The sequence below is a fragment of the Penicillium paradoxum genome (genome assembly GCF_028828445.1).
Source record: "Penicillium paradoxum strain IBT 22861 chromosome Unknown utg000002l_segment0_segment0, whole genome shotgun sequence".
In the NCBI taxonomy this organism is placed as follows: Eukaryota; Fungi; Ascomycota; class Eurotiomycetes; order Eurotiales; family Aspergillaceae; genus Penicillium; species Penicillium paradoxum.
The window spans coordinates 1336796-1362838 of record NW_026643180.1 but is presented as its reverse complement, the minus strand read 5'-3'; the positions used below and the strand labels follow the sequence as shown (position 1 = coordinate 1362838).

Genomic DNA, 26043 nt, shown 5'->3' with positions numbered 1-26043 from the left:
ATATATCATGACTTTGCGTCGTAGAGACAACGCCGCGAACCTCTCCAAACTTGCTCTAGAATCTCACGCTTTGGCAACATATGCTAGTTACAAAATTAGCATCGAGTATCGAAGTTGAGGATATTACATACCGGAAAGACCACGAGAGCATCAGGCTCGCCTTCAACAATGACAGCCAAATAGAAGCGGACCTCAAAGCCCTTAAAAGCTTCGTGGATCACAATATCCTGGATTTGTGTGGTAGGAATGAACCTCGTTGCAGCAGTGGAAAGATATGTCGCAGATGAGGTTGAGGTCTGAATTCCGAACCCTCGAATAACTAAGAGCGATTCCTCTGTCGAGCAATCAGCTATGCACTGACTGAGCGAAGCCAACTTGTCATTTTCAACCTACCTGTGTAGTTTCTTCTAAAGACACCGTATATCACCAATGCACTAACCACAGCGATTGCCAGCGGGTTGTATGAATCCACGAAGCGACACAGCTTTGAGCCGAACGGGCTCGACCACACAGCTGGCCAGCTTATCACCCTTCCATCCTCTTGGAAGAAAAAAATTCGGAGGCGTGCAATACTGACACCAATTACACAAAGGAAGAAGACTGTGCGCAGCAGCACTCGGAGACCGAATAGAATTTTGGCGGGGAGCTTGAGCGCTGAGGCGCATTCGATACTGTGAAGGAGACGGTCGTCGGAGAAGGACGGTGGACTTTCAGTCGGCCGGGCATTTTCAGGTAGGCTCGGGAAATCAAATAATCACGATAGAGTCAAAATCAATTATCAGCCTGCATTGTCGCTTGTTTATTCACAAGGTAGATCAATGATGCCGAGTAATCCAAATCTACTTTACAGGAGAGCTCTCGATGAACAAACACGCTAGTCCCGGTTGGGCTCAGCCCACTCCACCAACAGGTGCAGTCTATCACGTGCCTGAGAGCTTGTCCGTTTGGATCACATCTGGACTGTCGGGCACCCACACTACTTGACATTCTATCCATCCACAGCCATGGGTGACCGATCACGAAGCAGGTCTCCACGACCAAGAGATAACGGCGACAGAGACCGTTCCAAAAAGACCGGAGGGTTTCGGTGGAAAGACAAAAGCCGTACTGATGACCGCGGCGATGAGCGCAGATTAGAAAGAGGATACCGCGACAGACCACGTTCACCACGACGCGAACGAGAGGGTGACCGATACGGAGCTAGACCAAGAGACGGTGATCGCGACCGTGACCAACGACGACACGATGACCGAAATGCACCACGTGAAGACCGGGAAAAGAAAGCGAAAAAGGAAAAGAAGCCAGTCGTTCCGCAATCTTCAGAGCCCATGATTGTGGTCCATGTCAATGATCGTCTTGGTACCAAAGCTGCAATCCCTTGTCTTGCCTCAGATCCAATCAGTATGTCTTTTCGTTTCTATTGTTGATCTCGACCGTTTTGCTAACATCATATGCAGAGCTATTCAAAGCCCAAGTGGCAGCCCGAATCGGCCGTGAGCCTCATGAGATTCTTCTCAAACGCCAGGGCGAACGTCCTTTCAAGGATCAACTCACACTTGAGGATTATGGAGTGAGCAATGGAGTTCAACTTGACCTGTGAGTTTCAATATCCCCTTCCTGCTACCAGGACTCTATATCTAACACTATAAAAGGGAGGTTGGAACGGGTGAATAACGGGTTTCCGGTGCAGACTGCACTCGGCGAGACAGTTATGCCAAGCTCTATTATGTTTTTCTTAGTACATATCACGGGGATCGGAGCATGGAGTCACGCATGAATGTGTTTCTTTTTTTTTTTTTCTTTATTGGAATTTCCAAAGCGACTGGGGACTTGAACCAAATCATGTATTTCTACGGGGGAAATGAATGGAACATCTCAGTAATTGCTGACCATTTACTGTGTTCCTGGCTGCTCCCAGCAATTTGAACGGCCGTTTTTTTGCGGGGCCTGCGTCGTCACGACATGCGCTTTACCCAATGCGGGCAATTTGCCACCTCAGGCATCAACGACAAGTCCGATCCACCAAAGAGGCTTTTTTTCCATCGCGGGACTCACAGCCCTGCATTTTTTTTTATGTCTTTGTCCCTCGAGGTCTCGATCCTTGGTCTGCCATGAGGTAGCATTTGTCCTCTTCAATCTCAAGAATTCCTCTTACTCTTCCTCATTGACATTTCCTACCGATCCCTCGGCTGCTCACCGATCAAGATAGCCCCAGATTTTCATCCCCCTCCGCCCAATTTCTCCAATCCTGATTTCCTTCACCGGACCGAGCACCTTTCCCCGTGATTTCCGCCCCTACACCAACCTGGCGACCAATATTACTACGAAACAAAACACGATGGTTCGCAATCTTGTTGTCATTGGAGGCAACTCCCACCCTCAGTTGACTCAGAGCATTTGCGGTGTCCTCGGTATTCCTCCGGCCGAGGTTCTGCTCTCTAAGTTCGCAGTTGGTGAGACCCGAGTGGAGATTCAGGAGTCCGTCCGTGAAAAGGATGTTTATATCATTCAATCTGGCGGTGGCAAAGTCAACGACCACTTGCTAGAGCTTCTTATCACCATCTCCGCCTGCAAAACCGCCTCGGCCCGTCGAGTTACGGCTGTTCTCCCTCTTTTCCCCTACTCTCGTCAAAGCGATATTCCTTACGATAAGGCCGGTGCCCCTCTCGTTAAGGCAAATTTGGGGGGCAAGCCCACCAATGGCTACACATTCGAGAGCACCCCTCCGACCCCAGGCCCCGGAAAGCCTGAGGGTCTGGGCTTGATGAATGGCATTGAAAACCTCCAGAAGGGACTTGCCAAAGCTCAGATTGAGGAAAGCACTGGTAGCCCTGTGAAGCGGCGGGGCAATGCTTTGCCCCGCAGTGACACAACGGATTCCCTCAAGTCCCTGTCCAACGGAAACGATGATACAGCGAGCAGCACCTCCTCCAAGATCAATTCCTTCCAGCCGCGTCCCGGTTACAAACAGTGGGTTGCACAGGCCGGCACCCTGGTGGCAGACCTGCTCACCTGCGCCGGCGCCGACCACATCATCACCATGGATTTGCACGATCCACAGTACCAAGGATTCTTCGATATTCCTGTCGACAATCTCTATGGCCGACCCCTCTTGAAGAGCTACATCCAGCGTAACATTCCCAATTACAAACAAGCGGTGATTGTTAGCCCCGATGCCGGCGGTGCCAAGCGCGCCACTGCAATTGCTGACCAAATGGGCATGGAGTTTGCTCTCATCCACAAGGTATGCTTCTAGGGATCCTGAGCGTTTCTTGTATATATCTAACAGTTTTGCAGGAGCGCCGCCCTACCAAGATCACCGATCGCCAGAATGCTACAATGATGTTGGTCGGCGATGTCCGCGATCGGACAGCCATTCTGATTGATGATCTGGCGGACACTTCGAACACGATTACTCGTGCTGCCAAGTTGCTCAAGAAGGAGGGCGCATCTCAAGTATACGCCCTTGTCACCCACGGCATCCTGAGTGGTGACGCTATCGACCGTATCAACGCTAGCGCCCTTGACAAGGTTGTTGTGACCAATAGCGTGGATCAGGTTGACCACTTGCGTCGCTGCCCCAAGCTGGAAGTCTTGGAAGTCGGCCACGTTTTCGGCGAGGTGAGTCACATACGTCCGGTGATTTCCGCATACCATACTGACTTGTATCCTTCCAGGCTATCCGCCGTGTGCACCACGGTGAGAGCATCAGTGTTCTCTTCCAGTATGACTGATCCCTGTCAGATTCTTTTCCCTTTCTCCTATATCCTAAAATCTCTCATGTCTTCTCTACGAACCTCAATCTCAATCCCCCTGTCATAGATCCAGGCTCGCGGTAGACTTGGTGCCCTGATCCTTCGCTGGCTTTCCAAGAATTTTCCTGTCGTTTGCTCTCTCATCTGGCTTTGGCTGGCTTTTGTCATCTTCGCTTCGAATCTTCCTGTCATATTATGTCTGCCACGCCCTTTGCCATCTGCACATATGAGCACCAAATGTTCAATCAAAATTGCAGATCTGTTTTCCAATATGCATGTAATCATCAGTCTTAGACTAGACCATCAATGTGGCTGATCAATGTACTCCTTGGAGATGTAACACTTACACAATCTTGAAGGTCGTCTCTGTCGGTCCAGTTCTCAATCAATGGATTCCCTGGAATTACGATGCTTGCATACATACGTACTCCCTAGGTGCCTACCTAGGTGCCTACCCAGGTACATATCTCATATGTAGGCATGTATGCCACTAGGGAATTTGACGGAGAAAACACATGGTTTACTTGTAACAAAGGTACCACCAATCTATGTGGGCAGCTCTGTCGCTTTTACGAGGGTCCGCGAGCGCTCAGGGCCATCACATAATAGACTAGGTAGTAAATTTCAATGAACACTTGGTGAGCGCTGGGCATAACACGAAATGAAGCAATGGAAAATATATGCTAGATGTCCTGGGGCCGACTAGAACCCGAAGCAATGTTATCATTAAGATTATTGCGATATATAGCTATATCTAGAAACAAGAAACTACCTGCAATGAAACCCGGAAACCCAAAACATATTTTCATAATCCACTATAAGCATGAGTTGTATAACACGAGCTAAACTCAAAAGGCTAGATCAAAAGGTATCCATCACACCGAAAGCCCTCAGTCTTCATTTTCAGTATAACAAGTCATAGAAAGAAACTTGGGCGTATCGAATTTACCCCGATTCCGACAAGGCTTTTTGTTCTCGTGCATATAGGCATTAGCATGCCCATCACTAGGATCGCAATTTTTAGCATTGTATACAGTGCAGAGACCAACCTGCACTACCCAGGACTCGGGTGCCTCGAGGGTGCCGGCATCACAGTTAGCGTAATTCGAGCCGCCGTTTGTAAACCATTTGCAGGAAACACCTGTTTCTGTGTATTTACTGCTTAGGCCTCCATGCAGGTTCAGGCAGGTATTCGAGTAGCCCAAATTGTGTCCTTGGAGTACGTAGTAGTCGCCCTCGCAGTCCTTCTTGCTGTACATTGTAATTGACCATGGAGTTTTCGCTACTTTGCCGGTGCTAGTGCTAGTGCTTGTTGTTACTTGGGATGTTTTGGTTGACTTCGTTGTCAACGTGGTTTTGGTGGTGGAAGTGGTCTTAATGCTCGTGGTGCTTGAGGTAGTGGGAGCAGCCTTGGTTGCACTAGTCGATGGGGCCTTTTTAGTGGATGAGGTCGCACTACTAGCCACGGGGTTTGGAGCGGCTTTGGTTGTAGGAGCTGTGGGAGCCTTTTGTGATGCAGGCGATGCTGGGTTGGCTTGAGCTGCAGAATTGCAAAAGTCTGGAGTGGTTCCACAGAGGCCCATCGAAGAGCACTGGTAAAGTGTTAGATTTCGACCCTAAAGATATCCAAACTTCCAACTCACGCATTGATTGCCCGAGCACGGGTTCATAGACCCTAGTTCAGACCAGTTGTTGGGGCGCATGGTTCCAGGCACCTGAGGGCCACAGACAGCATGTGGAAGTGCAACTGGCATCATGGGCTCTCCGGTACTGAGACAGATGAAACTGCCCTGCAATATGTGTTTGCATCCATACCATGCATAGCTTCGAGCGTTGTAGGTTTCGATATCAGCTGTGGTGATAGAGTGTGCTTGAGCAATCATGGGGCAAGTTTCGCCAGCCTGGACAACATATTTGTAACAAATCCCGTTGCTCTTTGGTTGAGGTGCAGCGGCAAGAGCTGCAGCTAATGTTACTGTTGGGCCAACTAAAAGGACACCGATGAGAGCAACTATGTTGCTAAGGTGAAAGCATCCCATTCTCTGTAGAAATGTCTGGGAGTACAGATGCCTCTGCCTCCTTTTCTTTCTAAGGAAACAGGATCCATCTTTATCTGTTTCAAGAGATGGAAAGGTCCCAGACTGCCAAGGATAAATGCGTGATTGAATGTGGCATTGCCATCAATGGTCGAGGGCTCTATCAAAGAACTATGATGCTGATCGAGGGTCATGAGCGTAGGACTAAAACAAGTTACCGAAGGGTGGTGCATTCAAAGGTTATAACATCCCAGATGTGTCCTTTGTCTTCTTGCTGCTCACTGCATGACATTTCCAGGTTGTATCCGGAAGGCTTTGTCTAACCCCGGGCAATGGGAGTAGGGAAAAGATATATATTCGTTTCTATTGGATATCAAGCTACTTCTTTGTAGGGGTAGGGTTGGATGATTAGAAGGATCATCTTCGTTTGCACCACCCTCATCGTTCTTGCAAACTAAGTACGGAGTACCAGGCTATTGATAATTTGATACCACTTGACCATTCGCAGCCATGCACAGCAGATCTGTGCTAGAAGCCATCTGAATATAGAGCTAACCGACACATGTGATAGCCATACTGCAATAGACCTCAACTTCAGAATCTACAAGCATCAATATCAAATATTTTCAAGTCTTGATAAGTTATAGTTCAAGCATTGACTGTTGCGACAGTGTACTGAGTACACTGTTTACACAAATGCCCAGGGGCCGAGCATGAAAATGGAAAAGGACGGATGGCAGAAGAAATCGAGTACACACCTGGTAAGCTCATATAGTTATTCATATGTACATATAGGTATAGGTAGAAACATAGCAGCTTACCCACTGCAATTATCGCGCAAGCCGTAGTCAACAGAGTGGTTAATGATATCAAGTATGTTTGTCTTCTATATTACAAGGGCTAGGCAAAGCATACGCTAAACGCCCTATACGAAGAGGAAAACTTGGCAAGGGGGCCAAAATCAAAGTTGATCGGATTGTCCTGATCGAGAAAAAAAAGTTGATGCGCTCACGTTAAAGAAAAGACTGGGTACTCAATACAACGAAAAGCGGCTGGTGACCAAAGCAAAATACCAGCCAGGGAGATAGGTCAGTACAAGGTGGTGGAAAATCAAAAAGTCATAGGGTGCCCGAGACGAGCTTAGAAAACGGAGATGAAGTTCCCGATTCTCTCCTTCTGATTCTGGGCAATGCATTCCGAGATCCAGGTGACGTTCCGGATTTCCTAAAATATATCAGTTATATGCTCGAGATTCAGAGAGATTGGTTCCAAGAGGCTTACCTGCTCCTTCAGCTTCATCCAGGCGTATACCACAGCCGGAGTAAATTGACGGGTGAAGACCAGCTTTGACATATCCATCTCCTTTTGGTAGAAAAGGTCCTCCAGACTCTTTCCATCTGCAGGGCCTCCGCCCATACCTCCCATACCCCCGCCGCCTTGACTCAGGCCTACGGCATCAAAGAACGCCTTGTAGTCGGCCACAGCACTTACAGCCAGAGCAACACCCTCGACATCCTCGGCGCGGGACAGCATCAGGCTGCCTTCTGGGTAGAGCTTGCCAAACTCTGGGTACAACTTCCTCCGTTCCAGCTTGGACAGCTCGGTGCCGAAGGAGTTTAGAGTGATATTGATGGAGCGGCGATCCGCTTCGAACTGCAGAATCTCCGCCATAACTTCCTGCGTTGCTGTACCGCTGAAATCTGGATGAGTGTTGACGAATTTGTAGAAGTCCTCTAGGTAATTCTTGTAGAGAGTGTTGCGAACGATCTCGATATTCAGTTCGTCCAAGTCCTGGTGGCTAAGACTGCCCTTGAAGTAGGCGGCCAGCGGGGTCTCGATTAGCACCGAGTTGTACAGCTCCTCAATGTTTGTGGCAACACATAGCACAGGGAGTGTTTCGAACCATCCGAGTGGATGGCATCGCTCTAGGAGTTCCCGAGTGTCTCGTTCATGTAGAGTGCCGGTGATCAACAGCGCGATATTGTCGATCATGTATCCGTATGTCATGTATTCGAGGAACTTGGCAGATGAGCCTGTTGCTTGTGCGATCAAATACTTGAACTCTGACACCAGTTTATCAGTCATGCGGCCCGCAAGGTCTGAGGTGGAGGGGTTCGGGGGAAGAGAGGAAAGGAAGTCGCCATATGAGGGAGCGAGCTGGAGTTTGACATCTATTGAACATTTTGTCAGATATAAGATGCAAAAATATAATATCCAATGTGATCCACATGATCAAGAAAGCGTACCATCAATTGTCTCGCATTGAGTGAGGTTGGAATAGTTCTGGCCGGTCAACAGGCTATTCCGATAGCCGCGAACAATGCCCTCGACATATCTAAGAGAGTCAACTATGAGTCATCCGAATGAAGCAAAGACAAACATACCCGCCGTTAACATTAAAGTATAGGCCCTCCATGGTGAATGTGGAGAAGTTGATTGGAGAGGCATAGCTGTAGCTCTATTCGACCTGGACACGCACGGGCTTAGTAAGCCATTAGCCACACATCGGTCAAGCCACAGGTGGCACCCGCTTTTCAACTTTTTTTCTTCTTCCGTGCAAATTTAGATTCAATTTCTCCAACGACACCGGTGGCCGACGCCCTACACCTATTACTTTTTCTCGCCATTTCTTCAGTTCGGTTTATTGTTCAGTCTTATTAGATTACCCCTTCCTGTTATTTTTCGATCCTGCACGCCGTGGCCGCGCACCATGACGCTTTTCATCCTCACTGAGACCAGCGCGGGCTATGCCCTGCTGAAGGCCAAGGACAAGAAGCTTCTCAAGCGTGATGATATCGCTGAGGAGGCCTCCACTGCGGAGGGTGTCTCCAACCTGTACGTCAATTGAGCACTCGAGTCTTGCCAGACAAAATTCTGAGTGGGAATGAATGAGTCTGTTCGATGAGCAGGCGCAAAAATTCTTATCAGCAACATTATCACTAACAAAGCATCTAGTCTCAAGCTGAAGAGCTTCCAGAAGTTTGATAGTGCCGCCACAGCTCTGGAGGAGGCTGCCTCCATCATGGAGGGCAAGGTCACCCCCCGCCTGGCCTCTCTCCTTGATGGTGTCAAGGACGAGAAGAAGGTGTCCCTCGCCGTTGCCGATGTCAAGCTTGGTGGGTAGATCTACTCGATGTTTTTTTTCAAGCGGCATGCTGACTTGAGTTTGAATAGGCAATGCCATCAGCAAGCTTCCCGGTCTTGATATCCAATTGATTGCTGACTCCAGCACCAACGACATCTACCGTGCCATTCGTGAGCACCTCACCACTCTCATCCCAGGCCTGGCTCCCAGTGACATGTCCACCATGTCTCTTGGTCTGTCCCACTCCCTCGCCCGTCACAAGCTCAAGTTCTCCCCCGACAAGATCGACACTATGATCGTCCAGGCCATTGGTCTGCTTGATGATCTTGACAAGGAGCTGAACACCTACGCTATGCGTGTTAAGGAATGGTACGGATGGCACTTCCCCGAGCTGGCTAAGATCCTCAATGACAACATTGCCTACGCCAAGCTCGTTCTGAAGATGGGTATGCGCTCCAACTGGGAGTCCGCCGATCTTGCTGAGATTCTCCCCGAGGAGATTGAGGGTGCCGTTAAGGCTGCCGCCGATCGTTCCATGGGTACCGAGATCAGCCCTGAGGATCTGGAGAACATCCAGGCTCTCGCTGAGCAGGTCGTTGGTTTCTACGAATACCGCTCCCAGCTTGCCAGCTACCTCACTTCCCGCATGAACGCCATTGCCCCCAACTTGACCGCTCTTGTCGGTGACCTCGTCGGCGCCCGTCTCATCGCCCACGCTGGCAGCCTCACCAGCTTGTCCAAGAGCCCCGCCAGTACCATCCAGATCCTTGGTGCCGAGAAGGCCCTCTTCCGTGCTCTCAAGACTAAGCACGACACCCCCAAGTACGGTTTGATCTACCACGCCTCTTTGATCGGCCAGGCTACCGGCCGTAACAAGGGCAAGATGGCCCGTATTCTCGCTGCCAAGGCTGCTCTTGGTATCCGTGTCGATTCCCTCGCCGAGTGGGCTGATGATGCCACCGAGGAGGATAAGGCTGCTCTCGGTACCGAGGCCCGCTTCAACCTTGAGCGCAAGCTTGCTGGTATGGAGGGCAAGCCTATGAAGCCCCGCGGTGTTGCCATTGCTCCCAACGGTGATGCTCAGCCCGAGAAGTTCGACCTGAAGGAGGCCCGCAAGTACAACCCCGATGCCGATGCCCTGGCCTCCGAGGAGCCTGCTGCTGCCAAGAAGGAGAAGAAGGAGAAGAAGAAGCTCGTTGAGGAGGTCGAGGATGAGGAGATGGCTGATGCCGATTCTGATAAGGACTCTGACGAGTCCGAGGATGAAGCCCCCAAGAAGAAGTCCAAGAAGAGCGATATCGAAGAATTGGCTGCTAAGGCCGGTCTTAGCGTAAAGCGATATGAGCGGAAGCTCGAGCGCGGCGAGATCACCTTCGATGCAGCTGGCAACCCCACTTCAGTCAGCAAGAAGGACTTGAAGAAGTCCAAGAAGGATTCCAAGAAGGCCAGCAAGGACGATGGCAAGAAGCGCAAGCGTTCTGAGGATGACGATGAGAAGAAGAAGAAGAAGTCCAAGGGAGAGTAAGCGTATGTTTTCAAAAGTTTCTGCAATGTGACCGGATGGCTTTCCTGGGATCTGTATGATATCACACTTTTTTCATTTTTGTTTCATTTTTTTGCAATCTTCCTGCCGCTCGCATGTTTTGGGGCATTTCAAGGTTGATCTACCGGCTTTTCACTGGCGCAGAGGGTGCTCGTTAGGAACAAGGCAGTACAGTTTTAGCTGGAATAATCTGTTCATACTTTAGTACTGCATCGTAAATCCTGTAAGTTTATAGTCAAGTGTTGCAAGCTATAATCCCAACACAGCTTTCCGTCTCAATCACCGAGTCCATCTGTACAGGGCTATCTGCACGGCTTTGATATGCTGGGAGATAAAGACACCGCCTGATTTTGCCGGCAGTTTAAATAATTTTCCTTTCTACAGTCGAGTCACTCATTTCCTCCAGACTGCCTTGCCATATACAACATACACAATGAGGGTATGATCCAACAGATTCGGAGCTTCATGTTGATTCTGACCAAATTAACTAGATTATTGACCCCCAAACCGCCGTTTTGACCAACGTCGAGGTCCTGGCGTACTTGACCTCGAATCCACCCCGCCGACCACCAAACCCGCCGCCAAATTCGCGGAATTGGGTGCCAAGTCCAGATCTCAGAGATCATAATACAGTAGTCAAGGAGGTGAGCATGCTTATATGGTTCTAGTCATCTATTTTCTGGGGCCATGAGGCAGTTGCGCAACACTATGAAACCCCGCGCGAAGTAGAGGGTTTCTATCAGACCCTAGCTTCTAATCGGATATCAAGAACCCAACTGCAGAGAAGAATCGCCCAATTAACCATTTTCTCAGATTCACAACTATGCAAGCCGTCTTTCACCCCACCTCCTCCGATACCCCCGCTACACAGCCCGCCCCTCCTCCTCCCAGTCGACATCACAAGCCGCAATGACTGGCACGCTACGAACCTCAAATCCAAGAGACACAGAGCCAGATGCTGCTTCACTGCCTCCCCCAGTTCTCTCCACAGAACCAACACCCATGGACAACGCCCTCCAGCAGCTAGTCTTTCGCCTCAAGCCGTTCGGACTGACCAAAGCTGAGGTCGTCATGATCCTGAATCTCGGCGTGGGGCTGAGCGGTAGCCCTAATGCCGAGGAAGCTGGTGAAGAGGGTGTCAATGGAGGAGAGGCAATGGAAGTGGATGGGGAAGAGGAGGGTGCCGGCGAAGAAGGGGAAGAGGCTGATTATACTGCGGTGGTGTTGATGGATGGTGTTGTTGAAGAGCGAGAGCTGAGATTGACTGACGAGGATGTGAAGAGTATTCTGACAATCATTAAAGAAACCCTCACCGCAGACTATGAAAATGTGAAAGGGTGAGAAACCGGAAAATGGGTTAATGCAGATCCTCGATACCAAAAATTCAGAATTATACATTTACGAGCCTGCTTCTTGAGATCTCCAGGACGAATTTACGAAGGGAAAGGCCAAGTCGCTCTCACTTCCTCTGGAGACTTTTAACCAGAGATCAATCCACATGTCCCGCAATAGCCTGTTGAGGTTTCCTTTCATCTCGAAATCTAAATTCGGCGACACCCCACCTTTCATATCAGTATCTAACAGCTCCTGAGCAAGGGCCTGGACTTAGTTCCAATCCTGGTAATCGGCAGATGGTTGCCCATGCGTCTCAATTTGTTTTGTCGAAAAGAATGGGCAATCTTCAAGGAACCCCAAGTTCGACCAGCTCTCGGACATCTCCATAAGACAAGCACGAAGTGGGAGAATGCCTGTATCTAAGATTTGTATTTAAGATTTGTATGAAAGATTTGTATCTAAGATTTCGCTGTATTGAATGAACAATTGTCGAAATGTTTGAGGCACATTTATAGCGACATGAAGTAGTTTGTCCTCAAGATATAGGGGAGTCTTGTAACCCTTGGCTAGCTTCTCTTGGTCCCATTCTTTTAGTCCAATGCCCGTTCCATCCTGGTTCAATTTCTCAAAGTCATTTCATAGCTCTAGTACACACGACAATTGTCAACTTCCTAATGCTAGTTCTCTTATCTCGACAAGTGAAAGGAAGGCGGACTATTTGCGGGTTCCTGATGTGCCTGAAGTAGCTAAAGGAGAGCATGACGAGATTCTGGACGGTTGTTGCATATCCGGTTAAATACAAATAGAATGATATTGCCGCCTTTTAGCTTTGAATCCGGCATTCTCCTTCTTCTTGGGTCCGTGTACTCTATGCCGCATGAATCCTAGGTCAACCAGACTCCAAAGTGCTCTGTGGATAAACAATGTGAGTTCCTGTGCACACAAATGTGAGCCCATATAGTATATAGTCTATAGATGGGGCCTCAAAGGAATTCGCTTAAGTGATGTGTTTTACCTTCCATCTTAGGATTCAGCATAGAGTCTGAAATTGCCCATCCCATTCCCAACCTCTTGCTGCCCCATCGGCGTCTTACCCAAAAGATGATACATCCACAGAATACCTTCTATTCCCTGGGATGTCTTATCATAAATATGAAAATTAGGTCATCATGCCTTTGGAAAAGACCGAGACCGAAATACCCATTTCCGGGGTTCCAAGTGATACTTAGTCTCACCTTTTTGCTCAGCTTCCCCCCGTGTCCGATGAGATTTGGCAGAGCCGTAGAAAGGAAATCCCATCCCATCTAGTCTTTGTACTTACTTATCTCCGATAACGACGCAATAGCAGCATCCACAAACGACGTGTCCCTGCTCCTCAGATGACCTCACCGGCAGGAGTGTCGAATCTGGATCTGGATTCGACACTTGAACTATGGGAACTTCTCGACAAGAGGTAGCTAGTCTTTCCAATAAGCGCATAGCTTCTTTCTCTTCCTGGAGAAGGCTCGCTCGAGCTTGTTGATACTCATCTACGCTAACAATATCTTTCCTATGGGATGTTAGTAGTGTAAATGCACATTGATGCGAATGATACGACATGTACATTGTACGGAGTATGAATATGACAGAAGATCAAGGTGTCGTTTTGACTAACTGTACCTCTTTTTCATTCAAATCCATCATCTAAGGTCTTTAGAATCTTGCTGTCAACCAAGCTCAAGGTTATATGTCAAAGAGACTCTTGACGTACAGAATACCAAGGCCTTAGGCCAAGGTACTACTCAGCTTGGGGCGGGCGGGCCCATATCTGAGCCACCCATCTATGCAGACATACCTATCAATAGATGAATATAACTAGATTATATGGATTGATACGCTCAAGTTCTGACCACTCTAATATGTGGCGTAGAAGTATGATGTATCATGAAGAAGTCTAGATCTATGGGCTATGAGGCTGTCCACAGCATCAATGGCTGCTCTTCATATAACAACCATCAAGTACCATACTTCTCCATATATTGTTACACGAGATCTAAAATCCTAGCCAGCAATAAATCAGCCTTTGTGTCGACTAACATATACATGTAGGAGCTGGTCTACCTACATACATAGATGTACCTATTAGGGTACATGTAGCGTCCCACCCGTGGACCTGAGCGGGACCCGGAGTAGATGACTAAGATCAATATCACGTGCGACCACCCATCATCCATCTCACGTGACATGTCCTCAACAATGGCATGTGGATGAGAAAATAATGGGCAATGAGTGGAGTAAGGGAAATAAAAGGACGCAATGGCCAATATAAAAGAACTCTGAAGCTCAAGAAGCCCTTGAATCATTCAAAAGAAGCAAGGTGTGCCTTGTATCCTACCGTGGTGCCCGATTGGGAGCTCCCGCTCGACACCTGAGGCAGCACACTTTCAACTCGCACCGCTTGCACCCCATTCCTCCTGCACCCTCTCTATCTCATCGTCCCCCATCCTTTCCTCTCCCGCAATCTCATCTTCTTTTTCTTATTCTCTCCCACCGTTGATAACGCATGATCTGGCTCAAATTTCATTGATCTGCTTTATCGATTTCCCCCCGTTTATTGCGCTTGTGACTCTTAAAAATCTGTCTTTGGACCTCCAGATCAAATGATCGCGTCTCCTAGATGACCTTCCCTCCCCCTCACCCTTCCGCCCAATCGTCGATTGCTTCTGGCACCGATAAATCTTCTTCGACCAGGACCGATATTGGTGCTTGGGGTCGGTCCGTGTCGCAGTCCGGCGCACGTCGTGGGTTGACTCCACTCGCGACCAACATATCCTCCGCCGCTCCTCCCACGGCTTCCCGGGGCTTGGACGCAGGCCTTGGGGTTTCGACACCGTCTTCATTCTCTGCAGTATTGAGTTCTGCTAGGGGTCTCTCCGGTGGAAGTCCCAAACCCACATCCTCACCATTCACCTCATTGCAATCTGGCTCGCAACAGCACGCAACAAACCTCTCATCTCCCAAGTTCCGATCTCACACCCCTTCCATAGGGTCCCATTTGGCTTCTGCTACAGGCTCCATTCCGGGTGGAGGAGGTACTGGGGGAGGAGGTGGTGGGCCGGGATCTTCCAGAGGTGTCTTCTCGCCGCTCTCGTCCGGAACAACCGTGAATTCTCCCACAGGCTTTGCTTCTGACAAGCCGGGATCTGCAGCCGCTCACTCGAGCCAATCCTCACTTACCAAAATCTCAATTGCACAGGTGTTTCTGTTGCTGGACTCCATCACAGAGAAAGAAGGCAAAGAGAAGTGGGAGACAAAAGCTGCTCAGATCCATAAGGTTAGTAGTGCTGTCCTTTGTTTCGGTCAACTTTATTCTAATAACTACAGCTTGTGACATCAAACGGAATGGAGGTCTTTTCCAAATACTTTCGCCGCCTTCTAACAGGCAACGCGCCACAAATCTTCCCGGGTGTCAACAAATCCGTCGAAAATGCGGGCAACTATCCCCTCCTTGTACAGGAGCTGCAGAAAGTGTCTTCGGACATGGATCAGTCTCAGAAAATCGCCGAGACCGTAGATACCTCTGAAGGAGATATCTTCCGCGATTTCGACCTTTCCACTTTCCTTGATCATTTCCGACTGGATCCAGTTGTCAAGGTTGCATTGGCCCTGGCATTCAAGCTGACTAGCAAGTCAGATCTCCGTGCTAAAGGTACTTGTCTCTCTTATCGTGTCTTAATCGTCTCTAACCACTCCGTTAGCCGATGCCATCCTCTCGAATTCTGTTGGCCCTTTCTTGCAAAGCATGGCGAGCCCGTCCGAAGTGACGAAGGATTACCACAACTCTTTCCTCGGAATGACCATTGAACGATTCATCCTTTACCCTCCCCGTAATTTCACCGACGATGTCAAGGCGAAGCTTGTATACGCAGCCAATCTGCGATTCCAGAAACTTGGCTTGGATATGCCTTTCGAAGTCTCCTCTGCCCTACAAATGTTCAATTTTGTCAACCCTCAGTATGTTCTTGTGCGACAGCTTCATGCTAAGGGACCTCGTGCCACTGCAAATATCGAGACGTTAAGCGAGATGATTACCCCAGACCCAAAGAATTGGAGTGAGGAACATCTAGCGAGTGCTCTTCTCTTTATGGTTCTATCACAATACTGGGAACAATTTTCATTGGAGACATTCTTAAGTGCATATACCGACAAGCCAATCAACTGGCCCCTGGTGTTCCGAAACTTCGATCGCGAGGGTCTCAGAGTGGACCCGAAGCAGTTCGCCAAACTGTACACTGTTCTCGCTGGCATTGCGGCCACTGACTCTTCTTTGGATATTCAAAAGCTTTGGGGTGGAGATTGGGAGCACCGTGACACGCAAATGTCTTTCTTGACAGCTTTCGTGGCCTCTCGAGTCGATCCATCGCAGATCAAGAATCTTCGTGCGACTTTCCCCTCGGATTTCTTTGATGATGCCCCTGATATTGTCAAATTGCAAGGCGAGCGTGCAGCAAAGTCCCCTCTTCGATCGATGGATGCAATGAAAGCAATCTTTGACCTTGCCTTGTTTTCTCAAGCTTCGTGGGCTGCGACTGAGAGTCAGCTCCTTATTAAAGCGGTCGTTCAGTTCGATTTGCCTGTTTTCCTCTGCTCCGCTCTTGCGATTCCGCAGCCGTGGTCTAGTGTTCAGCAGAGCTTTGTACTGCGCACGTTTATTGTCTTCATCTCCAAACAAGAGGATGGTTATCAGCTTGCTCTCCATGGTGCTTGGCGACAAGATCGACAGTGGGTATCAGAGCAACTTTTCACCACTTTCACGCAGGACCCCACATCTACTGCAGTGATTTATGAGCACGCCGCTGCATATGGATGGCTCGATTACCTGCTTGGTTTCACCAACGGGCTTGCCCTCGATCTCGCCTGCTATTCTCACCGCAAGACTTCCTTTGACCTCGAGCAATGGGTGCGCAATGCTGCACAGAAGGGAGCCATTGATATGGGTGGTCTACTTTCCAAGTTCCTGCGAATCAAGGCGGAAGATGAATTGCACGTCCAACGGAAGGAACAATCTGCCCATCAAATGGTCAGCCTGGCAGTCAAAACTGTTTATACCCTTTTGTCTGTATTGGAAGAATATGTCGGAGACCGCGAAAACCTCACACCTGTCCAGCGTATCTGCATTCAGACATATCCCCGTTTGATCAATTACGGCGAAGGATTCGATGAAATCATTGATATCAATGGTGAGAATGGCAACACGTTGCCCGATTCCATTGATAAGCAAATGCAAGAGCTCTTTGGCAAAATGTACCACGAGGAGCTGTCGCTGCGTGAGATGCTGGAGTTGATGCGCAAGTATAAGTCCTCGCGCGATCCTACCGAACAGGATTTGTTCGCCTGTATGGTCCATGGCTTGATCGACGAATATCATTGCTACCACGAGTACCCACTCGAGGCTTTGACCAAGACTGCAGTCATGTTTGGCGGTATCATCAACTTCCGCCTTGTTGATGGCATTACGCTGAAGGTCGGTCTTGGTATGATCCTCGAGGCTGTCCGAGAACACGAACCTCATGATCCGATGTACAAGTTCGGCGTCGAGGCCATCGAACAGTTGATCAATCGTCTTCCTGAATGGGCTGGTTTCTGCCACCTGCTTTTCCAAATCCCATCTTTGCAAGGAACTCCCATCTACCAAAAGGCAGAGGAAGTCCTCCGCGAGCAAGGAAACCAAATTGGCGAGGCCGAGACTGGGCCCTTTGATGGTCTTGCTGCCGTGCCCCTAACGAATGGCAATGCTGTGGACTCCCCCGTCGCTGATGGCTCGGTGCGCAAGTTCCGTGCTGTTCAACTCGACTCTCCACTTCGATCCGAGCTCTACCAGGACCCGGATGAAGACAGCCAAGACAAGATTCTTTTCGTTCTGAACAATGTTTCAGAACAAAATATTGATGAGAAACTTGAAGATTTGCGAGAAGTATTGCGCGATCAACATCACCAGTGGTTCGCCGCATACCTGGTCGAGGAACGTGCTAAGTTGCAGCCCAATTTCCAGCAGCTCTACCTTGACCTTCTTGGCCGTATTGGCGACAAGATTCTCTGGGCCGAGGTCCTTCGGGAGACCTATGTCAGCGTCGCTAAGTTGATCAACTCAGAAGGCACATTGACCTCGTCTACTGATCGCGGTCACCTGAAGAACCTTGGTGCTTGGCTTGGCTCGCTCACTATTGCTAAAGACAAGCCCATCAAGCACAAGAACATCTACTTCAAAGGCTTGCTTCTCGAAGGTTATGATACCCAACGTTTGATGGTTACGATCCCCTTCACATGCAAAGTTCTCGTTCAGGCAACCAAATCCACAGTGTTCAAGCCACCCAATCCTTGGTTAATGGATATTCTGGGTCTCTTGTTGGAGCTTTATCACTTTGCTGAATTGAAACTCAATCTCAAGTTTGAGATTGAGGTTCTGTGCAAAGATCTTGACCTCGACCACAAGACAATCGAACCCTCGATCGTCATCCGGGATCGTGCTGCCCATATAGAAGAGCCACTTCCTACTGTTAATGCCCCTGAAGGTCTAACAGAGCCATTTGAGGACTTGTCTCTGAACCCTATCAACCCCGCTATCCGGAATGAGAGATTGTCCCCGGCCGCCATCATGTCAACCCTGCCCAGTCTCGACAAGATTCTCGTTTTGCCCTCATCGGCGAGTAGCATGGTTGATCCTACCATTCTCAAGCAGATTGTGCACACCGCTGTTGAACGCGCCATTGCTGAGATTATCACCCCTGTGGTAGAGCGTTCAGTTACAATCGCATCAATCTCCACCGTGCAACTTATCTCCAAGGACTTTGCTATGGAACCCGATGAGGAACGCGTGCGCCATGCTGCTGGCATCATGGTTAGGCAACTTGCCGGTAGTCTGGCACTTGTCACCTGCAAGGAGCCTCTGAAGGTTAGCATGACTAACTACATTCGGATGATTCAACAGGAGTACTCCGAGCAGCCTATGCCTGAAGGCTTGATTTTGATGTGTGTAAACGATAACCTGGATGCTGCTTGTGGTATTGTCGAGAAAGCCGCAGAAGAAAAGTCATTGCCTGAGATCGAGAAGGTGATTGAGCCCCAATTGGAGGCCCGTCGTCGTCACCAGGCCAGCCGCTCCAACGACCCGTTCATTGACCCTTCGATGAACCGTTGGGGACTGTTGATCCCGGAGCCATACAGGCAGGCGCCTGGTGGTCTTAACAAGGAGCAACTCGCTATCTACGAAGAGTTTGCGCGTCAGTCTCGAGGCCCTGCGCCATCCACTGATGCAGCGGCCAGCCGTCAACTTCCCGATGTTCTGGGAGAATCATATCCTGCTATTCCCAATCTTTCCACCCCGGCTGAGCAGCCAGCCATTCCCCACAGAACCCCTCAGGTACAGCCTGCTGTTTCTCAGATGGCGCCCGTCCAAACCAACGGGTTCCTAGATGCCCAAAGCCCTCGGGAAAGAGTGGAAAGCCTTGTCTCCGATCTCCAACAGTCTGCTCGCAGCGCCCCTGAAGAACACGTCAAGGATCTTGGCAGAGATAGCGCGGTGCTTCAAGAGTACAACCAGGCATTGCGCAGCATTCTTAACTCGACAAATGGAGAGGAGCTAGCACGACTGACCTCTTTGAAGGTTTGCACGCTTCTGTACTCCCAGCCGCATGGATCTCTCGAAATCGAAGTTCTTGTGCACCTTCTTGCCAAACTGTGCGACATGTCCAGTCTTATTGCTCGCTACACGTGGGCACTGCTCTCTGAAGTTGATGATGAGCATATGTTCAATGTGCCGGTCACTGTTGCTCTCATTGATGCAGGCCTCCTCGACATACGTCGGGTGGACACAAACCTGACCCGACTCATTTTGTCGAGGAATGTGCCCGCTTTGGAGTTGTTGGGAAATCTGATGGATCGTGTCCTCTTCAATGAAGAGCCCTCGGCCCTTCGATCAGACTTCTCCGGCAGTCTGGACGCTATGAGTCAATGGCTCGCTGAAGATTCAAATGTTGCCCCCGGTGTCGAAATCATTCGCAAGCTGCGCGAGTCCGGTATTCCCGAGGTTGTCAGTTCTCTTCTCACCGACCAAGCGCGCTCCAAGCGAGACCAGATGGAGTATATCTTCAGCGAGTGGATCGGTATCTACAAGGCTCCTGGTGCAACTGACCGCACGTTCCACTCTTTCCTCCAAGATCTCCACAGCCGCCAAGTAATGAACAGCCAGGAGGATTCTGCATTGTTCTTCCGTCTCAGCATCGACATTTCTGTTGCCATGTTTGAACATGAATCTCAAAATCCAAATGGCGGCAGTCTCGATGAGGCTTTCCTTTACATTGATGCTCTCGCTAAGCTCGTAATTCTCCTTGTGAGATTCCAAGGCGAAAGCGCAGGCGCCGTTCAAGCCAACAAGGCTACTTACTTCAACTCCATCCTATCTCTCTTGGTCCTGGTCCTCAACCATCACCAGGTTATGAGAGGAGAAGCTTTCAATCAGCGGGTGTTCTTCCGCCTTTTCTCAAGCATTCTTTGTGAATACTCGATGAACGGCCTACAGCGTACGGAGCAACACCAGGGAATGATATTCGCTCTCGCCAACAAGTTCCTGTCCTTCCAACCCCGTTACGTACCCGGGTTTGTTTATGGCTGGCTTTGCTTGGTTTCCCACCGAGTATTCATGTCCGACATGCTCAACATGCCCGATCGTGCTGGATGGGCACCTTACTGCGAAATCATGCAAGCATTGCTGTCCTACATGGGCGAACAACTGAAGACCGTGAATATTACCTACGTTGCCAAAGATCTCTACAAAGGCGTTCTTCGTATTTTGTTGATCTTGCACCACGATTTCCCCGAGTTCGTGGCTGAGAATCACTTCCAATTTTGCAATGTCATCCCGGCTCATTGTGCTCAACTCCGCAATCTTGTCCTCAGTGCCTATCCCTCATCATTCCAGAAACTTCCCGATCCTTTCCGCGAGGGCTTGAAGGTCGAGCGCATCGAGGAAATGCGGGAAATTCCCAAGATTGCTGGTGATATCGTTGCTCCTTTGCAGAACGCCAACATCAAGGAAAGTGTTGACGGTGTACTCCAGAGCGGAACCATCTCCGAGGCTATCGTCCAGCAGCTCTGTGATGCCATCCTTAACCCCGAATCTAAGGACACCGGTCTCTTCTTTGTGCCTGTCGATGTTGATGTCGTCTTGATGAACGCACTTGTGTTGTATATCGGCCAACAAGCCGCCGTGGAGCATGCGTCCAAGGGCAACACCCGCAGCGCGTTTGAAAACTCGACTCATGCCGCTCTCTTGGAAAAGCTGGCCCAGATTCTGCGACCTGAGGGTCGCTACTACTTGCTTAGTGCCATGGCCAACCAGCTCCGCTATCCCAACAGCCACACCTACTTCTTCAGCTTCACGATCCTCCGTCTGTTCGGCGTGGATTATGCCGAGCAAGATGACTCGGATACCCGCCAGCAAATCATTCGTGTCTTGTTGGAGCGGCTGATTGTCCATCGCCCACATCCATGGGGTCTGATCATTACCCTGCAGGAGCTCCTCCAGAACCGGAGCTACTCATTCTTCCATCTCCCCTTTATCCAGGCGGCACCTGAGGTATGCTTACCCCCAATCTCGACCCAAGATATTTTCAAACCCTTGATATTAATTTTTCCACAGATTGGACGTCTTTTCGATGCTCTTCTCCAACACATCCAACAGCAGAGCCCCCGGCCCATTGCCTAAGCTGCTCTTTGTCTCTCGTCTCCTCCCTCTTCTCCCATCTCTCCTCAAGTTCTTTCTCTGGTAACTCGGATGGTACAGGAGTACTTCGTTGCATGTAATTTTCACGGGGTTCTCTTCAACGATTGCTTTGCGTTTTTCTTTTATCTTTCAACTTCATGTTACGGCAGGGGCTTGCCGTGGGGATGGCATGCATATTCTTTTTTTTCTCTCTTACGATTTCCGCATGACTTGAGGTTCCATGATATTTTTTTTGCGTCTCATGCTGCCCGCGACCTGTAATGATAAGACTGTAAAAGCTGGAGTTGACGGTGCTTTTCATTATTCGCATCGATGGGGCAATGCTAATTTTTCTATTCTCATGATCATGGTAGCTTCCTGGGGATGCCGTATAGGGCTATAGTTAATGGACCTGGACTGCTCTATTTTCGAGGAGTCGCCCGAATATGAATCTACCTAGGTAGTCAGGATGCACTAGATGTCTTTTAAGAGGCTGTTTCTTATCCACATGTATACGGAGGTTGTAGACCCAAGTCCTTAAATAAGACCTCGGTCCTCCAGATAGTGACGCAGGATAAGAGCAGACCGCAACTTGTTTCTGCCAACCCCCATTTCCCCCTCCACCCCTTAGAATGGCAGACTCGGAATTCGCAGACGACGATTCGGAATATGGCTCACCTTCAGCTAGGGCTATCGTCATGGTGCGTGTATTTAGGCATGTTCTTCATGGTTGCAACTGACACAAGACAGGACGCGGCCCTTGCCCCGTTCCGCGCGCTGGTATCCAAGGCCGCCCTGCGATTATACCTAAATACGCTGCTGTTTATGGGCGCCGTGGTGCTTCTAACTGGTATATCGGGCATTGCCTACGGAGTCTTCTATTTCAAGTTTATTCCGACGGTCGGGCTACAGCGCGAAGTCCATCTACAATTTGGGTGAGCCCCGGCTCCCGTGTCTAATTGCGATCACGCTCCTCACAGCTCAAGCAGCCACATTTACTAATATAATTGATATACATAGTTATGGAAATCCTTGGGGCACAGCACACTTTGACTCCGAATTCGTGGCTCTTCAACCGTACGACGTGTCGGTGACGCTCGAGATGCCGCGCACGCCCTCGAACCTCGACACAGGCAACTTCATGCTTGATCTCACCCTCTTCTCCTCTCGTCCTGCATCTTCTCTCCTCCCCAGCCCGAACAATGCGCCTATCTCGCAGTCTCGCCGCCCTGCTAGTATGACGTATTCTTCGCCGCTGGTCGACCTTGCCCGGAGAGCGGCGCGCATGCCGTTCTATGTCGTTGGTTGGGACCGGGAATCGGAGACGTTGGAGGTGCCGATGATGGAGCAGCTTGAGTTTGCGAAGGGCATGCGCAACTTGCCGCAAAGCTTGCGGCTGGAAGTTCAAAGTGACTCGAAGATGCAGATCTATACCGCTCGGGTAGAATTCCGTGCCAGACTTACGGGGCTGAGGTATGTCTTCTTGAGACTTGGGCTGGCTTTACTTTGGCTAACAGTTGGATAGATGGCTTATGTATCGCTGGAAGATTACGTCTTTTGTGGTCTTCAGCTCGCTGTTCTGGTCTGTCTCTGTGGTCTCTGCTAGCCTGACGTGGTTGGCGTTGACCTGGGTTTGGGAGGCTACGCCTAAGAATGAGATCAAGGAGGAGCCAGCAGATCTTATCAAGGAAGAGTCCGAGGATGGGGGTGAGTTTCATTCTGGGCAATCTTCCGAGGTCAAGGAAGAGGAGCCGGAAAGTAGATTGCTTTCTAGCTATCCGGCGGAGGGTGACGAGGCTGCTACAGGCTCTGGGCTGGAAAGTGCAACAGCCCGTGGAGTGCAGAGGCGAAGAAGTCATTTGACACCGGAGACGGACTAATTGCTGTTGTCTCTAAATGTGAATGTTGTGGTTATTGTGATATAGCGTCCGGAGTAAATGAATGTGGATCCTCCCGATTGCCAATGCAAACGCAAAGCGGGGGAAACTTTCTTCCCCTCTTCACATCTCAACCACTCCAACGACAATGCATATCCTGGTCAGTATAGTCCTTGCACTTTGAAATCGGAGGCTTATATCCGCTTAGGTCACCAACGATGACGGTCCTCCGTCGAACCAGTCATCGCCGTACGTGCATTCGCTCGTCCAGTCCCTTCAGTCTGCCGGCCACACAGTCTCAGTCATTCTCCCGCACCAACAGCGATCATGGATCGGTAAAGCGCACATTGTAGGGGCATCCGTCAAACCTACCTACTTCCGGCCTGGTACCCTCCATCAAGAAGATGGGACCATACACCACCTGCCCCGTGGGAGTGATGGTGAACCCGACGATGGAGGTGACGAATGGATCCTCATTGACTCGACTCCTGCGAGCTGTGTCCAGATCGGTCTCTACCACTACTTCCAAGAGCGCGGCCCCATCGATGTAATTATATCTGGTCCGAACTATGGTCGCAACACGACTGCACTGTTCGCATTGTCGAGTGGAACCATTGGCGCAGCGATGGAAGGTGCCTGCTGTGGCAAGCGCTCGATCGCTCTGTCATATGCTTTCAGCTCCAGGAACCACGACCCCGTAATTATTGCGGAGGCATCGAGCCACTCGGTCAAGGTGATTGAGCATCTGTGCGCGAACTGGTCAGACGATGTGCATCTCTATAGCGTCAACGTCCCTCTCGAGCCCGGTGTTAGCGAGAACAAGGTTATGTATACCGATATGCTGCAGAATAAATGGACTGGAAGCTGCTTCCAGGCCGTCGATCCCATATCCGCAGATGATCCCGCTCTGCAGGAACAGCAACTGCGTGATGCAGGCGAGGTGACAGGAAAGCAACCCGATCAGACTGTTGGCGACAGCGAGAAGAGTTCCCGCGGGCACCGAATTCAGCACAAGCATTTCAAGTGGGCGCCCAGCTTCCAGGATGTGTTCCGCAGCGTGGAGGAGAGTGAGCCTGGGAATGATGGCTGGACCGTCAAGGAGCAAATGACTAGGTTGGTTCAATTCTCTTTCACCCCACGAACTTCCACTGACCTCCACAGCGTCACGCCTCTCAAGGCCAACTTTATGCCCGCATCCGGTGTTTCAGGAGAGATCAAGCTGTGAGTGAAGTTTTTAAGCGTGATGGCGACATGGTATGGAGGGTTCAGTCCGATATAACATGTTGCATGCAATTTGAATGGCTAGTTAGCCGTTAGATATCCTGTCCCCTTCCCTTTGCCATGTTTTTCTTTCAATTATGTATGGCGCCTTTCTGATAGACGAGGATCTTGTAGATCGGATAATCAGCCTTCGTTATACTCCCTCGTCGACTGCGATGATTCCTACGTGCAGGAAATGGTCGATCGGGCATTGACCCGTCGCCTAGGAAGTGCCTCCAAGCGAGTCTCTTCTGTGTCTGACCTACAGGATTCTTCCGCGCCGCTCTTCCAGTTCCGGGAATATGAGCGCCTCGACTTCGAACACATCATGTCCAAGCCCTCAACCTCTCTTTCGAGCGCATACATCATCCGGAAAGCTTTGATCCGCAAGCACTATCTCTCGAATACAGTGGCCAACTGGATCTCCAAGCACCCCGATAGCATTCTGAAACACCACTTCAAGCCCGCCTTCGACTTTGAACTCGACTATGCCGAATTCCTCGACGATGCCTTGCTCGAGGCATATGAGCTGAATGATAGCTTGGCCAAGAACGAGGAACGCCAGGATGACGAAAAGGAATGGTGGATTCTCAAGCCCGGCATGAGTGACCGTGGCCAGGGAATCCGCATCTTCAACAGCGAAGACCAGCTACGCGAGATCTTCGAGGAATGGGAAGTCGATTCGGACGACGAGAGCGGATCTGATCATGAAGCCTCCGGCGAGACCAATGTTAGCGCTGCCTTGGACACCGGCATCGTCACATCCCAGCTCCGCCACTTCCTCGTACAACCCTATATTGATCCTCCCCTCCTCCTCCCGTCGTCCTCTAACCGTAAATTCCACATCCGCACCTATGTCCTCGCCACTGGCTCGCTCAAAGTGTATGTCTTCAAGGAGATGCTTGCCCTCTTCGCTGCAAAGCGCTATTGCGCCCCGTACGAAGAAGACGACGTCGCCGACCTTGCTCGTCATCTCACCAACACCTGTTTCCAGGAGGGCGGCAGCTCTAACGAGGGTAGCGTGCGCCGCTTCTGGGACCTTGACCACCACGTTCCTGGTCTCACTGCAGACTGGAAGGAAAAGATCTTTGACCAGATCTGCTCTGTGACCGGTGAAGTCTTCGAGGCCGCAGCCCGCGGCATGATGGTTCACTTCCAGACCCTACCCAATGCGTTTGAGCTTTTCGGTGTGGATTTCCTGGTTGATAAAAGTGGCGCTACGTGGCTGTTGGAGCTCAACGCCTACCCGGATTTCGGACAGACTGGCGAGGCGCTGAAGGAGGCTGTCGTTGGCCGTCTGTTTGAGGAAGTTGTTGATGTTGCTGTCAAGCCGTTCTTTGGCTTGGGCGACGGGGCTGGCGATGGTGATATGAAATTGGTTGCTGATCTTGATCTTGGAAGACATGCATAGGG

The 26043-nt window shown here is 50.1% G+C and overlaps 9 protein-coding genes across 9 annotated transcripts; 6 read left to right on the top strand and 3 right to left on the bottom strand.

The window, feature by feature from the left end:
- Positions 1–5: 5 nt before the first annotated feature.
- Positions 6–726, bottom strand: N7457_000513 (PIG-H family GPI synthesis protein; the record flags this gene model as incomplete). Its single annotated transcript, XM_057171581.1, has 4 exons — positions 6–83; positions 132–334; positions 394–500; positions 587–726. 4 exons carry the CDS (start codon positions 724–726, stop codon positions 6–8), a joined length of 528 nt encoding a protein of 175 aa, XP_057035484.1.
- Positions 727–1004: 278 nt separating this feature from the next.
- N7457_000512 (ubiquitin-like protein HUB1) lies at positions 1005–1674 on the top strand (the record flags this gene model as incomplete). The annotated part of the gene is made up of 3 exons (XM_057171580.1): positions 1005–1401; positions 1458–1596; positions 1653–1674. The coding sequence occupies 3 exons, from the start codon at positions 1005–1007 to the stop codon at positions 1672–1674; spliced, it is 558 nt and encodes a 185-aa protein (XP_057035483.1).
- Positions 1675–2338: 664 nt separating this feature from the next.
- On the top strand, positions 2339–3734 carry N7457_000511 (ribose phosphate diphosphokinase subunit PRS5; the record flags this gene model as incomplete). The annotated part of the gene is made up of 3 exons (XM_057171579.1): positions 2339–3244; positions 3298–3621; positions 3678–3734. The coding sequence occupies 3 exons, from the start codon at positions 2339–2341 to the stop codon at positions 3732–3734; spliced, it is 1287 nt and encodes a 428-aa protein (XP_057035482.1).
- A 911-nt stretch (positions 3735–4645) lies between these two features.
- N7457_000510 (uncharacterized protein) lies at positions 4646–5794 on the bottom strand (the record flags this gene model as incomplete). Its single annotated transcript, XM_057171578.1, has 2 exons — positions 4646–5347; positions 5399–5794. The coding sequence occupies 2 exons, from the start codon at positions 5792–5794 to the stop codon at positions 4646–4648; spliced, it is 1098 nt and encodes a 365-aa protein (XP_057035481.1).
- A 1137-nt stretch (positions 5795–6931) lies between these two features.
- N7457_000509 (H(+)-transporting V0 sector ATPase subunit d) lies at positions 6932–8207 on the bottom strand (the record flags this gene model as incomplete). Its single annotated transcript, XM_057171577.1, has 4 exons — positions 6932–7015; positions 7073–7962; positions 8038–8126; positions 8176–8207. 4 exons carry the CDS (start codon positions 8205–8207, stop codon positions 6932–6934), a joined length of 1095 nt encoding a protein of 364 aa, XP_057035480.1.
- A 294-nt stretch (positions 8208–8501) lies between these two features.
- nop58 (RNA-processing protein NOP58) lies at positions 8502–10401 on the top strand (the record flags this gene model as incomplete). The annotated part of the gene is made up of 3 exons (XM_057171576.1): positions 8502–8626; positions 8747–8907; positions 8966–10401. The coding sequence occupies 3 exons, from the start codon at positions 8502–8504 to the stop codon at positions 10399–10401; spliced, it is 1722 nt and encodes a 573-aa protein (XP_057035479.1).
- Positions 10402–10852: 451 nt separating this feature from the next.
- N7457_000507 (uncharacterized protein) lies at positions 10853–11760 on the top strand (the record flags this gene model as incomplete). The annotated part of the gene is made up of 3 exons (XM_057171575.1): positions 10853–10858; positions 10911–11063; positions 11233–11760. The coding sequence occupies 3 exons, from the start codon at positions 10853–10855 to the stop codon at positions 11758–11760; spliced, it is 687 nt and encodes a 228-aa protein (XP_057035478.1).
- A 2650-nt stretch (positions 11761–14410) lies between these two features.
- N7457_000506 (CCR4-NOT core subunit CDC39) lies at positions 14411–21496 on the top strand (the record flags this gene model as incomplete). Its single annotated transcript, XM_057171574.1, has 4 exons — positions 14411–15067; positions 15118–15442; positions 15492–21367; positions 21431–21496. 4 exons carry the CDS (start codon positions 14411–14413, stop codon positions 21494–21496), a joined length of 6924 nt encoding a protein of 2307 aa, XP_057035477.1.
- A 629-nt stretch (positions 21497–22125) lies between these two features.
- N7457_000505 (Survival protein SurE-like phosphatase/nucleotidase) lies at positions 22126–26041 on the top strand (the record flags this gene model as incomplete). Its single annotated transcript, XM_057171573.1, has 6 exons — positions 22126–22194; positions 22244–22428; positions 22514–22966; positions 23019–23331; positions 23579–24591; positions 24766–26041. The coding sequence occupies 6 exons, from the start codon at positions 22126–22128 to the stop codon at positions 26039–26041; spliced, it is 3309 nt and encodes a 1102-aa protein (XP_057035476.1).
- Positions 26042–26043: the final 2 nt, after the last annotated feature.